The sequence below is a fragment of the Aspergillus oryzae genome, chromosome 3 (genome assembly GCF_000184455.2).
Source record: "Aspergillus oryzae RIB40 DNA, chromosome 3".
NCBI lineage: Eukaryota > Fungi > Ascomycota > Eurotiomycetes > Eurotiales > Aspergillaceae > Aspergillus > Aspergillus oryzae.
Genome location: NC_036437.1, coordinates 1,765,373 through 1,781,532, shown reverse-complemented (window position 1 = coordinate 1,781,532; position 16,160 = coordinate 1,765,373). Strand labels below are relative to the sequence as shown.

The window sequence follows — 16,160 nt, the reverse complement described above, 5'->3', positions numbered from 1 at the left end:
CATTGGCGATTAGCTCAGGGGGTATGGAATAATGGGTCTCGGAATTCGAGCCTGGAGTAGCCTAGTTTGCGCTGCTATTTCTTTTTGACCAAGCAATTGTATCGTGCGTTGGCGCATGTTTTACTCTATAAAAGTGGGTCTTGTTTGTAGACCCAGAGCCATCGCCCCATTGTGGGCTCAACCTGCCGGAAGCCTCGGGGCCATCGGTCGGATCTGTCAATGCGATCCCGTCATGTCCCACCGTTCACATATAGCCAGCTGCGTTGTTTTCGGTCGCTTTATGTCTGCTGGGCAGGAATTGCCTTTCAATGAGAGAATAAAAATGAGGAAGCGAGGAACGGTCTGCGCAAATTTACTCTGCCCGATTTCTTCAGTCAACCCATGTTGGACGTAATCCATCCTTCGGCCGGAACGATGCAACGGTAATTGATTAATATGGAGCTTCGTCTAGGTGGACACACTATAGTGGGATCGGGCGATTGGCTTATGCGCCCCCAACTGACCCTAGCGTTCTTTTAGTATAGAAACCGTTGGTTCGTTTGCAATTTCTCCTCGGCTACAATAGATTAATGGCGTTATGGAGGGTGAAGAATGGAAACAGGAGTGAGAACTTTGTCGCTGGCGTCAGGCACGCTAGCAGGCATTATTCTTTACCAAACCTGCTGTTGACAAATGTCGACAAGGACCACCTTGGGATACGAGACGACGCTTGCTGCGCAAGATGCTCAGTCCTGCTGTGGTGGAGTTATGGACGCTATATTCTTTTGGAGTGGCTATAACGCTGCTTAGAACATACGCACGATACAGAGCCGTGGGATGGAAGCGATTCGCGGCCGACGACTACTTGGTATGGGTCGGAATTGTGCGTGCCCTCCCACTGCATCGTACCTTCGACCAATGCTAATTTGCTGGAAGTTATTCTACACGGCGCAGACAGCTCTTGCATATAGTGTGAGCAGTGTGGCCCATGGCCTGGCGAACAGTGGAATGACAGATGCCCAGAGGGCCACACTTTCGACTGAGAGCCCGGAATACTATCAAAGGTGCGTCACACCTCAGTTGACCAATAAAGCGTCGTGGAAGCTAATACCAACGCGATAGAGTGGTTGGCTCGAAAATCCAGGTTGCGGGCTGGGCGACTTATATGGCTTTGATCGGGTCCTTGAAACTGTCCATGATGGCATTCTACGTCCGACTCACTGTATGAACTCCAATATGACCACTGTATCTTTCGACTAGTCACTGACATCCTCAGAATGGCCTTGGTCACCGCTATCGCGTTCCAGTTTGGATCGGGTTCGCGCTTGTCATTGGCTCTTTCCTGGCAAGCTTCATCGTCATTCTTGCAGCGTGTCGGCCATTCCACAAGTACTGGCAGATCTACCCAGACCCTGGAAGTAAGTATCTCTCTCTTGTAATATCTGCCGCTGCTAACATGAAGTCTGTCACATGTAGACATCTGTCAGCCCGCTATTTCCGAGGCCATCGTCTGGGTGACGTTCATCGCCAACATCATCACCGATCCGTACCTCATCTTCATCCCAATTCCCATGTTGTGGAAATCTAGCCTGAAGCTCATCAAGAAGATCGCAACGACCATCGTGCTGGGCGCCGGTGTGTTTGTTCTCGTCTGCGCCACTCTCAAGAGCGTCTTTCTCATCACGGTACGTCCAAGATATCTCTCCAAGTAGATCATCTCTAACGCACACCAGGAGCCGTTGAACGGCGCCGAGATTGCCAACTCCTGGGGCACGCGCGAGACCTTTGTCGCAGTCGTCACAACCAACCTCCCGATGATCTTCCACCTCTTCAGATCCTGGCTCACCGTACTCTTCGGAAGTGCCTTCCAATCGACCGAGAAGACCTCATACAAGTCACCCTATATCGGCGGCAGCGACTTCACCAGCCGGGATTATCGGAGTCGGCGCGGACCCCCTAGCGTGAATCCCATCACCAATATGACATTCAGCGAGAGCAAGGAACGGATAGTCGAGGATGTTAAGATGCAGAACATGAACATATACTCGGAGCCTGTGGCCGACGGCGCAATTTTCAAAGGCATAATGGTTTCAAACCAGATTGAAGTCACTCATGAGACTAGAAGTAGTCACAGTCGGTATCCAAAGTGTTAATTGAAATAGATCTCACTTCGGTCACCACCCACCAATCTTGGTAATAATAGACATCACGACTCTCATCGTAGACTCAGATTGTCAGTATGTCATTATCTATGGAGCTTCAGTATGTATCATGAACATTCGTGCGAAATATAAGGTATACCCCAAATGGTATGAGGGTTGCACTCCGAGACCCGTACAATGCATTTCGCGCCAGCCTTTTGGTCATCATGCATAATCGAACCAAACCTGGCCTTCACGTGGACAGATGCGAGCAGACATTGTGCCACTGTATTAGGAAGGTAACAAATATTGTTCTACCACTGCTGTCTTACCGACTTCCGATGAGTGCGGATGTGTGGACATCGATTGATCACGACTTCCAACTATGGATACAACACGTTTAAGAATAGACACGATTCTATTGCTTGGGCTCGCCGCATTGGCCGGGAAAGCGAATCAATCCAATGGGTCGGATTGTATTCCGTAAGCTACACGTCCATTTACCGTTGACTAGCGTTGGAGTCATATGTTCAAAAAAATCCATACAAATCACTCTTTATATACATACAGAGGTTTGCATAAGCCATATACATGCCACCCGAACGCCATGCTAGCGGAATGAAACCAAGCTTCAATAAGGAAGAAAATGAACAGAGAACGCGCTATTAATAACAATCAAGTGGCCACACAGTGGGGAATCTAAACGTCGTAAGCTCGTAACGGTCTAAGCACGCCAGAGACGGTGGAGAAGATGCCAAAGAACAATAGGCATACGACATCAACGGAGCAGGGATGCAGACAGGAGAATTAAGGGCTAAGAGTCGCGATGAGTGCTTTGGTTTTCTGTTGAGCTATGCTCTTCGCGGTGGGGGTTCGTAGGTGTTGTAGGTGTGTTATTCACAGGGCTGGCGAGCTCGATTTGAATTGTAGGCAGAGGAGTGAGCTCTCGCAACTGTGGCGGATGGCTACCTCGCTCTGCGGTCGGACTTTCGTACGGAGGCGCCTCTCCCCAGTCCAACTGTTCATAGTCCGGAGGGGGGATATGAAGAGCCCCCAGATCACCTTCCCCAGAACTCGGAATCATGGAGTGGGTGGAAGCAGCGTGTGATTGGACCGGGGTCAAGCTATCTTGTTCCGATACCCCAGTGTCTGCGGTATGAGCAGACGAGTACGATTCGCCTCGTGAATGAACATTCGTCAGACTCGACGTGGATGAACGATTGGCCGTTTCCGTGCTCATCGTATCGACATTCGACAGGAGTGGGCGAGAATCCGTATCCGGTTCATCAGGCGAGGCATTGCGCATACGCGTTCCATCATGTCGCACGTAGCCCAATGCTGCGTAGCTGACACTGGAAATACGCCTCTCCCGACCGCGACTCCGAGCTTCGGCCAGAGCCACTGCAGACGAAAAGTTGGAGTTGCTCCCGTTGGCAGAAGGACGACCCTGGGCTCGAGCACGACTCTCTTGGCGAAGCTGCTCGAGACGGATATAATCCCCACGAGCACGCGCCTCACGACGCTCCTCTCGCCTGGCTTCGCGCTCTGCTATCTCCTGTCTCCGTTGCTGGCGGATTTGGTATAAAGATTCCATCAGCTCCTCCCTACGGGACTCCTCTTCCTCGGCAGTCTCGGGAAATTCAACGACGACATCCATGCCGCCCCGCTCTCCTTCTCGGGCAATGACCTGCTCTGAGGGTTTCGGACTCGACGAATAGGCGGGAAGTGTCATGACGGAACGGACTGACGTTTCACGGCGAACTGCGCTGTTGGTGTTCATTTCTGATCCTCGTTCTGCAGACCCGGTGTTTGCGCCGGCTTCCGCTCGATTTGATGACGCTCCATCATTCGGAACTTGACCGTATGACGCTCCAGCTTGCCAGCGATTCCATCGATCCTTCAAGGACTTCCCAGGAATGTATTTTGGACGACAGTTCATGCGACGGAGCGTGCGCAGGGTGAAATACGTCATAAGAATGACGGCTATGGTGAAGACGATGGACGCAGCGACCTGTCAAGATGAGTTGTCAGCTAGGTCTGCGACTGGATCATCTGAGGATCTACTTACTATGATAAAGATATTATTCCTGCGAGAAGTCTCGGATCGAGAGTCATGGTTGTTGTCCGCGCCCGGCGGTCCACTCTGACGGGCGACAAGCCGTCCATATTGAGATGGGATATACATTCTCCGCAATCCCACGAGGGAGCTAAACAAAGGATCCAGTGAATTCTCAGCTATTCGACATGCGGAATGTGGTGACAAGGACGGTTCATGGTCAGGGGTCTGGAAAGGTCAGATGAAAAGAATGTTCTGCGTGGGTTAGGCAAACCAGCGGAATGGGCGGATGGCTGGGCAGGGCTGAGCCAGTCTCGGCGATGATGAGAGATGACAGGCGCCAAAGTAACGCTAGCGTGCAATCACCATTCGTTACACCAGACCTGTGTTGGTTTATATAGGAGGAAGAAAACCGATCAGATCCTTCATCATGGAGAGAGTAGTTCAGCAGAAATCTATGGCAAAAAGATGAAGACGGGGAAGTAAGGGTGGAGTCTTCCAGTCTTTTGTTATCATTACGGAGCTACTCCGTACTTACTGGCTTTCTAATTTGAAGGCTGGAGTGGCTGGTACGGACTCGGTTTTCTCCTGTAACAATATTTTTAGATTTTAATTTACGGAAAGCTTATCTAATACTTTTGGGGCACTGTCGCAGCATTCAGATCAAGATCTGATCCATCACCCGTTGTATAGCATAGCCTCATCCTGCTTAACTAGTATGGAATCCAAGGAATTATGTAAACTTGAAGGTTCAAAGGCGTATTAAATGGTTCATCGGTATCCTGGACTTCTCAACAACTTCGTCAAACGGCCCGTGCGCGGCTTACCGGCTACTATATCCGCTACAAGATATATACATAGTCACATCCATCTCGCGTACGTGAAGCCATTGAGCCCCTTAATTCCTTGCGACCCACTCATATGCTACAGGAACACATATAATCCAATCGCTATAGTTTGAAAGGCAGGACCTGGCTCCTTTATCTGGGAGTCGGAAGAGATACGGACAGCTAGCCCTTTCTCTGCTCACCTCGATAGGTAATTTACCTGCAGAAGATAGAAACTACAAGATCGGCTTCCCTTGTTAGAAGTTTGTATTAAGCGTCTTCCTTACGGGTTAAGTAGTGGTCAGTCACTGCATACAGGTCCAGGTATTGTAGATGTTAGTCGAAAGAATAACGATATGAGTACAAGAGGATTAAGACTCACGAAAAAGAGGTACACTACGGAGTACTACTAGATGTTGATGCCCTTTTTAAAGTAAATATGGTAGAACTTATTTTAAGTACAGGAAATATCTAGAAAACTGCAGCATGTTAGCTCAGGGGAAGAGCGGTAATTTTTCACGTGACCTCCAATCAATTCGAGTTATAAACTAACATAATCACAGCCGGGCTCATAACCCGGAGGTACGATTATCCTTCATCACAACCAATCACAATCCGATTCCTAACGAACAATAGGTCCCTGGATCGAAACCAGGACATGCTATCCTATCTTTTTTTTTTTTTTTTTTTTTTCCCATTTCTCACCTTTCTTTGTTTCTTTTTTTGCGCCCTCTATATCTTTACTTCATCTCTTTTACCAGAGAGCATAATCATTCCTCGTGGTACTTGTCATGTAGCCTTTATATAACTCGAATAATCATTCGGATTCAGCCGCTCAGCTGCTTGAGAGTTTATGGAATATGGCTCGGTGGACCTGTTAGATCATCAATTATAGTTTGTAAATGTAACCCCAACAGACAGATGCTTAGCTTTGAAACTGTTCTTGCATTATCACTATACGTCACATCGATCAACCCCAGAAGTGTGACAGCTCCATGGTACTTGTATACGAAATATAGAACTTGAGCCTTTTAGGCGGTCCCACTAATCGTATGCTGATTTCCTGTAGTATACAGGTCTTCCTGCACCCGTTCTCTTATACTGTAAGCATGCCATGGCTTTCTACGATACCTCAGAACGAGATACCGTATATTACACCCAGTGCCATAGACAATCTTTGACTCAGTTAGAACATTTCTGATTTCGCGGCCGTTGATATCCACCGTTTCCTACAGACTTGGATACCTCTGCAACAGCACATGTGATTTAAACCATTGCTGGGCTCATAGTCATGGTACCAAGCTTCTCCGTTTAGCTTCAGCTTCCAGTTGGAGCAGGTGCGGATGACCTCACCACCTTCCTCTTTTGGCCTATGGCTCAGGTATAAATACTTTGCTCTGCCTTCTTCCTCTTTCTCCCCGACAACAGAACTCACACTGCCCTACTTGAACAGCCTTCTTTCGTCGTCCTCATCCTCCTTCTCGACCACACCAACACTAAGCAGCCCCGTTCCATGCTTATCATTCTATTCTTACCCTTGTTCGCCTTCCTATTTTTATCCTTCTGCTATTCTTATCCACATCTACCTTTTTTGTACCTCTCTTTCTTTGTCCCTTGTTTCCTTTTGACCTCCCTGTCTACCAATCTTCTGTAATTTTTGTCTACTGCTGCGTTTAACTGTACATAGTTTAGATAGCTCCTCGCACAACTACATGTTTAAACTCGTAGGAGGGAAGCGAGGCCCTCTCATCAAGCAATCTGGTATTACCAGGTACTTGGAGAGGTGAGCCCCGGTCGAATCCTATCAACAATGAGAGCGTGCAAGTTTAGTGTAGCAAACGGGAAGTTGGTTGTATGGGGAGGTGGTGGGGGTTGTACATAGTGTATGGCATTGAAGACGTCCAGCTTTGAAGTCATGTACATAGTCAATAGAAGATATCTATTCGGAATAGCCCTTTCCGTCTGTTTCTTTTATTTTGACACCCAGCAAATATGTCTGATGTCAATTTTGAGCTTTTGTGCAATTCCTTGATCCAGAAGAGCCAGTTCAAAGCTCCTCACGCTACATCATACGCTCACACTCCGGCTGCATATACATCCACCGATTCACTGGCCATGGAGAATACAAGACTAGTATTTCAGATTGAACTGGAGCAGTCACTGAATCTAGGGAATAGTTCAATGCCGTAGATTAACCAGGGACTGAAGAAGTGACTTAACAAGCCAGTACAGATGTAGATATCCATTCACCTCCTCGTCTTTGGTTTATCTCTTCCTACTAGCTCTATAATACCTTACTACCTCTTCTTCATCTCTACTGTAAACGATAGACTGGCCGGCTAACATATTCTTGCTCTTTACGTATACATATTTGAAGATCTGGACAAAGATGTCTAAATCTCAATGGTAATACAGATTACAGTCCCACCTCTGCCAGAATCTAGGGTAGATAACGCCCATGGCAGTCGGGCGGCCTACGGGCCTGTCTGACACTTTCGGTAGACTTTGAGATATTTATGATATGTCAATATCATATGAGCATATGGCGTTTTAGTGTCCGTCTTGCCAGCCGGCAGTAGCCACCATGGTCAAGGTAAGTAACAGCTCCTCTTGCCTTGCGTTGATTTGGAAGCACTTGGCTGGATGGGCTAGACTTTGAGTTGTTGGCCCCTCTCCTGTGGTTTCTTCCAAGCTCTCTTAACAAAATAGCAGTTGTGCCTTGAAGATCCTCCCATCTTCCTCAAAGTGTTTTGCTACTTTAGGGTTCTATATCAGACAAATACTGATACTTAAAATATATAGTGTTATTATCGCCATAAGTAAGGGCATCGTCAAAGTGAATGTCGCCGCCGAATGGCGGACGGACTGGCATCGTGGTTTAGGCGGAATGGTGAGTGGCCTTGGTAGTTTCATGGATGGCTTTGCTGGATGTCAGAACGCTAATTGCTGGCCGTGATGGGGATCCGCTTGTTGAGCTTAATACTATATATAATACTAACATTTCTCTAGGGCCACGTGGTTAGTCATTCAACCAGGGTTATATTTGATATGGATACTGACTATCTAGGCCGCCGCCCCAGGTGCCTCTCGCCGTTTGCGAGTGCCGCACCAGAATGCGAAGCTTTAATAGAGGCCTGTGTGCTATCGGTGATCTGGTAAGCCCCCACCCAACCAGTTTGAAAATAAAGACTAATTGTATAGACTGCCGCGCTGCCCACACCCCCTGCTCCGCGTCGGCGCTCGCGTTGGTCTCGTGATACCTCTGCTGCTAGTACTGAGCCCCAGCAGCAGGGTGTGGAGGAGGGGATGGCGGTGCTGACCTTGGGAGTACTCTAAAGAATATCTATGTATAAGGCCAGACACAAACTCTGTACTTTTGATCGTCATGAAAGCACGCGTGGTTATCACTGCACTACACTTTTTAGGGCTGTCTATTCTAAAGATTAAAACCATCAGATTTGAAGTGTATCTTTAAGGACTGTAGCGGCTATGTAACATTACGTATAATCTTTCAGTCTTTATGACCGACAAGGTTGCTTTCATTCTAAGCATATGAAGTAAAAAGACGAGCCAGCCAGTATTGATCATGACTAAGTTGATAGATGAAGAAAGCTACATCGAGGACTAGTCTGGATGTGGACAACTAGCTGGCACATGACAGCCCGACGGACCAAGGACCCGGAGCCGGAGGGAGCTCGTAATCCAATGATCATCCCAGTCCTTTATGGCTGTGCAGCTTAAAAGGGCACGGAACCACGAGTCATGATCTGGTAGTCTGCGGGGTTGGTTCTTGGCCCATTGACACACCACCAGCTCGTATCTTTTGTCCATTATACATATGTCATTACCTCATGCGGCAGAGCGTTCAAAAGTCTGATTTTGCTTTTTCTCCACAGTTGCCAGACCTTATAAGACCATAAGGAAAACAGGTCTATCCTTCAGGTGATACAATAAATTCCCATGCGTATTAAGCCATTTCATTGATGTAGCTCTGGTGGTCCAACTGATGACGATCGCGTCATATTTACCATGGGAGATCATTCTGACAAGCACTCTCCCGCAGCTCCCCTCGGTTACCTCGCACCTGTCTGCGCCGGTCTTCTCGTGATCAGTGTTTGGTATGTTGCTTCATCGTAGATCGCGAGATCCCTGTGTTGATTTGGCGTCCGCTCAATAGGCTAGTTATTGCTCTCAGGTATCGCCATTTTCGTCGTGACCGACGGAATGCTGGTTTCTTGGATCTTGAAAGTGTTCCCTTTCGACGCGGATCTACGGTTATCTCAAGCGGCGAGGTCGACAAGCAATTCCCGTTGATGAAGTACAGCGACTGGTGGGCAGGTCGAAGTAGAAAGGAGAGTATAGCGAAAGAGACTATTGGATCGCTTAGTTCGGCGTCAGAAGACCCCAAAAATGGTCTGGAAGACAAGGAGATAGCAATTACCGTCCCTGAAGGCCATGTCCAAAAGACAAACTCTGCTGAGAATGCTCCAGACACTCAAATAGACAAGGCACAGGAACGTGTTCGCGGCTCAGGGAATGCTTGTGAGCACGACACTGATGATGCAGCCAGCGAGACGGGATGCCTATGTGCGATTTGCATGGATTCTTTTGAAGGTGAAACATATATTCGGCCTCTGACATGCGGCCACATTTTCCACTCTTCTTGCGTGGATCCCTGGCTCACAAAGCGACGTGCAAGCTGTCCTTTGTGCAATAAGAGCTTCGGTGATCATGAAGCAAGTAATAGGGAGGAAACGGTTGCACATATATTCCCCGTTCTTGCCGTGCCAAGGGCAGCAATGCTTAGAAGTGACGTTTTTCCCAGGACAATCTGAGACGATATCGATGCATTGTCAATATGCGCAACGTCTTGAGTCTTCCGCTCGGTATAAGGTCAAAGCTGGCAATGCAGGTTTTGCTAAGCATTGCACGAGATCCGTTGTTGCGTCAGATATTGGCCGTTTATTCCTGTTGGTGGGACTGAGGAGTATGGGGCCTTGTCAGCTGCGCCATTACCCAAACTTCAAGCTGGAGTGGTAATCGATATGCCCAATATCTCCGGCCTCAAGGTCATACGAGGCATGCGTCTCCAGAGTGGTGGGGCCCGGCTCTCCAAGGCCTTTTTTCTCTTGATGAGTGGCCTCCTTTGTATCCAGGCGAGTGAGCGACATTTTGTTCGTTGCTTCCGGGCTCGGATGCATTTCGTCAGACCCTTTGTGCACAACGTTTTGGACGGTCCTCCCGCTTCCAAGCCTGCTCAAATGAAGACGTGGGATTGAGAAGGATGGTCGTGATTGTGAGCTGACTGTAGTCCCTGGAGACTGCGAGGCGCCGGGTGATTCCTTGATCAGATGAGCACCATGATGTCGGTAATGCTTGCTATTGGACTGGAACGCCTTCAGGCCAAATAATTTGCGCAGGAGCGGCCAGAGGCAGATCAAGTTTGCCACATATATCGCCGTGCTTGCTTCTCGGATGTACCATATCTGGTACATCGTCGTAAGAGGACTTAAAAAGTTATATACCTTGTTGAGTATCGCAGCGAAGATGGTGAATACCCCCAGGCTCATGATACAGACCAGAATGAACTTTCTCCTAGCTTTTAGCTGAGTCTTCATGAGTAGTGGGACGGGGACAACTAGCATGGCAGCGTCGGAGGAGATATTAAAGACAGCTTGAGTAATGGAATAGTGTTGATAGGTTGCACACTGTATATTCTCCACTGGAAGTTGCCAGTACTGCTCGAAAGGCCTGCAGTACACTCCGAAGTAGGTGACCATGATCACAACGAAGCCAACGGCGACATAGACGGCGATAGCCTTGACGTAGAGATGTAGGAAGCGGATATTCGCAGTCAACCGCCAGAACAAGCTCAACATGCATATCTTAACGCCCCACGTCGAGAACAGCATACATTGTTCCAGGCCGATGACAATCTTGCTTCCGTATATTCGGTCTCTGACTTGCTGGGGATCTGAGAGGATTTGCTGCGTCTCTTCCGTGGGAAAGAGATTCGTTCCATGTCTCGAGGACACTTGGATTAGAATCAATAAGCTAGTATAGATCATCTAGAATGCGGAAGTATTAGATTCTCATTATCAAGAGTATGCAAGTGAAGCTCACAAAAGTTGCCGTCATGACATAGTCGTCAACTATCCACACACAGTCAGCGTAGTTTATAGCATATAAAAAGAACGAAAGCATACAAGACAACCTCTTAACCGAACCAGCGGCAATGGAACGAGAAATCCTAGATGACCGGCGTAAGATGTGCTGATTTCCGTGCTGATAGCACTGGTAGTACGTACATTCTACCAATGAACAGCACAACGCCAATACTCCATAAAATCAAACCCTCGGTGAGAAGCTGACGGGGAGTGGGCGACACGTTCCCCATCTTGTTGACAGCCTATAACGCCTCTCTAAGGTAGGACTAAGGTGTGTATTGTCTATGAAGAGATAGGACATATTCGGGTTGGCATACATGGACATACAATGGACTTCATTGGACTTAAAGATGTCAACACTAGCAGGTTCAAAAGGGACCAAAATCTCCTTGTTTCCTGGATACAGTGCAGTATGTTTCTCGCTTATGAGCATTTTTACTGGAGTCATTTGCGATCCCCGGCACATGGGTGTCTTGATCGTGCCAAGTGGTGGAAGTAAGGGAATGGAGAGATATGCAAGGGATATCACAACAGTGGCACGAGTGAACGTCGTCCATATTAATTGACAGGTGCCGCGCAACGGTATTTACCCTGGGAGTGAAACAGGCCTGCGTAAATTTACCATAAGATTTTGTGCCGAGATTGAGATAGACCACAGGTCCAGCCTCAGCATGTATCTGCCACGTACCCTCCAATGTCTCTAAAACAAGGGGTGTTAAATTATTCGTGGGTAATTCTTATGCTCCTTGGAATGCTGAAGGCAGCGAGGGCTTGCATGCGAACTATATCTGCATTGCTCGACCCGTTAGGTTTGCCTAAGCGAAGCATGGGCTGACTTTCACGGAGAAGTGTCCAATTTCCTGACCTTCAGTAAGTTCAGGATGTTCTAGACATTGACAGGCTGGACAGTGCCAGCCGTTGGTCACAATGCGTCGCCTTGCATGAAGTCTCTACACGGTGGTGATATGAATTCATCACGAAACATAACCCAGGACCGTCGCGAAGACCGAGGATTGATGACTTTGCATATTTCAAGCCGGCACGCGGATTCTACCTGTCAACGATAACAAATAGCGGTGAGGCACGTTGCGGTATTCTGATAGGTGCCAATATTCGCGTTAAGGATGGAGGGGCTCTGACAAGTTTCCCTCTGTTGCAAATTGACACGTTGCTGTCCCGGTGGAGTCCTGAGATCACAGCCGTGAGATGACCAGGTTACAGGATAAATTCTTCTGTATGCTCGACACTGTGAACATGAATCAATTTCGTCGGTAGCATTTTCCTGTCGGCTAATGAGTGGATTTATCTAAATACAGGCAGGTGGGGACTTGCAATCAGCGATCTGCACGATTTAGTTTAATTACTCACAAGTGGAGTGGAAATTTGGATATCATTTTATAACACACAGAATGATGCGCAAATTTCTCACTATCCAGCACTCGCTCTATACTGCAATATGTTACTGTCCTTGCCGCTTGAGCTTATTTTTGTCATTTTTGATCATCTTGAAACTTATCAACAGCGATTGAACCTAGCTAGATTATGTCGACGGTTCTACAAACTGTTGTCCCCGCGCTTACTCTCATCGATAGAACTACCTCGATGCAGTCCAGAGTATCTGATCCCATTGACCTTGACATTCAATAAGTACCGCTATCTGGCCAAGAATGTGCGCTGCTTCACAGTCGGAAAGCCCGAGCCAACGCGCTGGGTAGGGTGCCTCGTAAGAAAGACCTTGGAGGACATGATAGGAGAAATCAGTCACTCTGAAAGCGAAAGAGCTCATTGGATCTCCCAATTAGAAGGGAATCAGAATGGGGAGTATTGGATGGCGTTGCTTCTTCACCTTCTTCCAAATCTCGAAGAACTAGAATGTTTCTGGGTAGGAAACAAGATGCATTGCGTCGATCTAATGCTAAAGGCGATTGTTGCTGGGAAAATGCCCTTTGTTGATGGGAGACCGGGCTTTACAGGTCTTCGCCAGGTCCATATCAAACTGATTCAGTCGGGTGGAAGGGGCAACACTTCACGGAAACTGAGGCCGTTCTATCAACTCCCATCAATGAAAGTCTTAAAGGCGCAGATGGTCATCGGTGGCTTCGTGCCGGCCGACCAGCTACCAGAGAAGAGCTCCCCGATCGAACACCTTGAGATAGTACAGAGCTGTATGCCCAATGGTTGTCATGATCTCATTGCGCCGTGCAAAAACCTCAAATCATTCAAATATTCACACCACGACAGTTCTAGGCTAGACGTTGAAGCTTTCAGCCAGTCCCTCGGTGCAAGGAAAGACACATTGGAAGAGCTCTCGGTGGATCGTTTTTGGGGAGTCTCTTCTGGTACGATTGATAGCAAGAGCTTTGGGTCGTTGAGCGACTATGCCGCGTTGAAACGTCTTCGACTAAGTATGGATATCCTTGTTGGTGATAGGCTGCGCACTCCTTTGGTGGATATTTTACCTCCGTGCCTTGAATCTCTCTATATAGCTGATATGGGTAGGGATGAGGGTAAACATGAGGTATTAGTGGCAGGGTTGTGCAGTTTGGTTAAGGCATCGCATGTCCAGGCATCGTATGTCATATTCCCTCTGCTCAAACAACTGGGTATTGAAGGGACTTTTCAGAACCCCAATTTATCATCTCAAGAAAGAAGTGAATGCTTGAAGATATATCCAGAGCCTTCATCACTGCTGGTATCTTGGATATACGAAATCACAAAGGAACTGAGTACAATTTGTTTTGAAAACGGAGTTTCTTTCACAGTCCATGATGCCCAAATTGAAAGACAGTATACGGAAGTGCTGCCTGATGGGACCCCTTAATCCTACTATGTCTTGTGGAAGGCTTATTAAAAGCTCTATTTTCAACTTTGTATATACCTTTAACATTAGGTCTTTATTAGACAGCGATTAGCCGGGAGTCAGATATGCGCGTTGGTCGGCACATAGAACATACTCCGTGGTAGTGCCATAGCACATATTTCCAGGCAGTTACCTTGTGCATGATGAAGCTCCTATATTATTCCTAAAGCATATATGTCTAGATTTCTGTGGCGAAACGTCAAGGTTTTTCTCGATTTATAATCTTCGAGTCCCTTGCATCAGCTTGGGGTCTACACATCGTATTGGACATCCCTTTCTCTTCAAAACTGCCTATTCTGGACCAATCTGCCTCGGAAACTATATGACACGCTTATTCACGTGGTAACCATATGGCACCCTTGCATGGCTATGGAGAATAAGATACTGTTACTCTAGCTTTCCTTTTATCTCTTGTCATACACTGCAGTGTGGTTATCTCGACGGTCACGAACTCCGCCAATTCCAATTTCTCTGGCTATAACCCATAATGGACACAGCTCGACTAGAGTCAGCACTGGGACACAAGCAGGAGCTAGTCCGCAACTTCGATCTCGTCAGTTTAACTAGCTTAGGGATCATCATTGCCAAGTAAGTGATGATGAATAGCACATGAAGAGATACTAGTAGCTGACGACCGTAGTTCTTGGGCCACAACAGGTGGTACAATCGTTGCAGCTCTGCAAAATGGAGGGCCAATGGCCGTTCTCTATGGACTTATTCTCGTCAGCGTCTTCTACACACTGATCTCTGCTTCTCTATCCGAGCTCGCCTCCTCGATGCCAGCCGCTGGAGGAGTCTACTACTGGTCATCGGTATTAAGTCAAAAGCATGGACGAATTGTCGGGTTCTTCACCGGCTATCTCAATGCCTGTGCCTGGCTTCTTTCCGCTTCGTCTATCAGCTCAATGATGGGGAATGAGATCGTGGCTATGCATCTGCTCCGGAGTCCTGGCATGAAATGGCAACCATGGCAGGTTTTTATCGTCTTCCAGCTAGTCAATTGGATCTGTTGCGGCATAGTATGCTTAGGGAATCGGTTCATCCCTCTGATAAACCGAATTGCCCTGCTACTTTCAATGTGTGGGTTAATCGTGACAGTCATCATCCTGGCAGTGATGCCGACGAAACATGCAAGTAGTCCCGAAGTGTGGACAAACTTCCACAACACCGGCCGATGGCCAGATGGCATCAGCTTCATGACCGGACTACTAAATGCAGCCTTCGCAGTCGGAGTGCCCGATTGTATCTCGCATTTATCCGAAGAAGGTACATTTTCCCGTCCACCTCAAAAGCATTCTATTGATTCCATCCACAGTCCCAAACCCCGAAATCAAGGTCCCCCAGGGCATCATGCTCCAGATGCTCACAGCCTTCACCACAGCATTCATATACCTAATCGCCCTATTCTACTCCATCCAAGACCTAGACGCCGTCTTCAACAGCGAAATAGCAGTCTTCCCAACAGCCGAAATCTACAAACAAGCCACCGGATCCCGCGCAGGCGCAATCGGACTAATCGCCGTCCTCTTCCTCGCCACTTTCCCAACTCTAATCGGAACCTTGGTCACAGGTGGGCGTATGTGGTGGAGCCTGGCCAGGGACAATGCAACTCCATTCGCCTCTTATTTCTGCGAAGTACATCCGAAACTCAATGCCCCTGTTCGTGCAACTGTGGCTGTGAGTACCATGGTGACGTGTCTCGGGTGTATATATGTTGGCAGCACAACTGCGTTCCAGGCTTTGATTTCCTCGTATATCGTGCTGAGCACGTTGTCTTACCTTGGGGCTATTCTTCCGCATGTATTGACGGGCAGGAAGAATATCGTTCCTGGTCCTTTTTATTTGGGGCAATTCGGGCTTGTTATTAATGCTGTTGCTGTTGTGTATATTATCGTGACTGTGGTTTTCTTCTGTTTTCCGCTCGTTCTTCCAGCGACAGCGCGTGATATGAACTATACTAGTGTCATTGTTGTAGGGTTGATGGCTATGACCGCGGTCTGGTGGTTCTTTCGCGGTAGGCGTGACTACAGGGGACCTCAATATAGCAAGGATGCTGCTCTACGGCTTTTGAGCGAATCGGATCGCCCTGTGGAGGGAAAGACTTAGATTACTGGTCTCTAGAACCTGGGG

The 16,160-nt window shown here is 47.8% G+C and overlaps 6 protein-coding genes and 1 non-coding gene across 7 annotated transcripts; 5 read left to right on the top strand and 2 right to left on the bottom strand.

Annotated features, from left to right (window-relative positions):
* Positions 1-721: 721 nt before the first annotated feature.
* On the top strand, positions 722-1,691 carry AO090023000679 (uncharacterized protein; the record flags this gene model as incomplete). Its single annotated transcript, XM_023235711.1, has 4 exons — positions 722-862; positions 1,102-1,201; positions 1,287-1,397; positions 1,456-1,691. 4 exons carry the CDS (start codon positions 722-724, stop codon positions 1,689-1,691), a joined length of 588 nt encoding a protein of 195 aa, XP_023090708.1.
* A 102-nt stretch (positions 1,692-1,793) lies between these two features.
* On the top strand, positions 1,794-2,176 carry AO090023000678 (uncharacterized protein; the record flags this gene model as incomplete). Its single annotated transcript, XM_023235709.1, has 2 exons — positions 1,794-2,112; positions 2,142-2,176. 2 exons carry the CDS (start codon positions 1,794-1,796, stop codon positions 2,174-2,176), a joined length of 354 nt encoding a protein of 117 aa, XP_023090707.1.
* A 758-nt stretch (positions 2,177-2,934) lies between these two features.
* Positions 2,935-4,305, bottom strand: AO090023000677 (uncharacterized protein; the record flags this gene model as incomplete). Its single annotated transcript, XM_001821143.3, has 2 exons — positions 2,935-4,131; positions 4,189-4,305. 2 exons carry the CDS (start codon positions 4,303-4,305, stop codon positions 2,935-2,937), a joined length of 1,314 nt encoding a protein of 437 aa, XP_001821195.1.
* Positions 4,306-5,486: 1,181 nt separating this feature from the next.
* AO090023t00021 lies at positions 5,487-5,667 on the top strand. Its single transcript has one exon. It is a non-coding gene; the product is annotated as a tRNA-Glu (tRNA).
* Positions 5,668-9,032: 3,365 nt separating this feature from the next.
* On the top strand, positions 9,033-9,838 carry AO090023000674 (putative RING finger protein; the record flags this gene model as incomplete). Its single annotated transcript, XM_001821142.3, has 2 exons — positions 9,033-9,121; positions 9,199-9,838. 2 exons carry the CDS (start codon positions 9,033-9,035, stop codon positions 9,836-9,838), a joined length of 729 nt encoding a protein of 242 aa, XP_001821194.1.
* A 177-nt stretch (positions 9,839-10,015) lies between these two features.
* AO090023000673 (uncharacterized protein) lies at positions 10,016-11,603 on the bottom strand (the record flags this gene model as incomplete). The annotated part of the gene is made up of 4 exons (XM_023235708.1): positions 10,016-11,071; positions 11,127-11,155; positions 11,210-11,288; positions 11,358-11,603. The coding sequence occupies 4 exons, from the start codon at positions 11,601-11,603 to the stop codon at positions 10,016-10,018; spliced, it is 1,410 nt and encodes a 469-aa protein (XP_023090706.1).
* Positions 11,604-13,232: 1,629 nt separating this feature from the next.
* On the top strand, positions 13,233-16,136 carry AO090023000672 (putative choline transport protein; the record flags this gene model as incomplete). The annotated part of the gene is made up of 4 exons (XM_023235707.1): positions 13,233-13,335; positions 14,528-14,618; positions 14,671-15,296; positions 15,346-16,136. The coding sequence occupies 4 exons, from the start codon at positions 13,233-13,235 to the stop codon at positions 16,134-16,136; spliced, it is 1,611 nt and encodes a 536-aa protein (XP_023090705.1).
* Between the last annotated feature and the right edge of the window lie 24 nt (positions 16,137-16,160).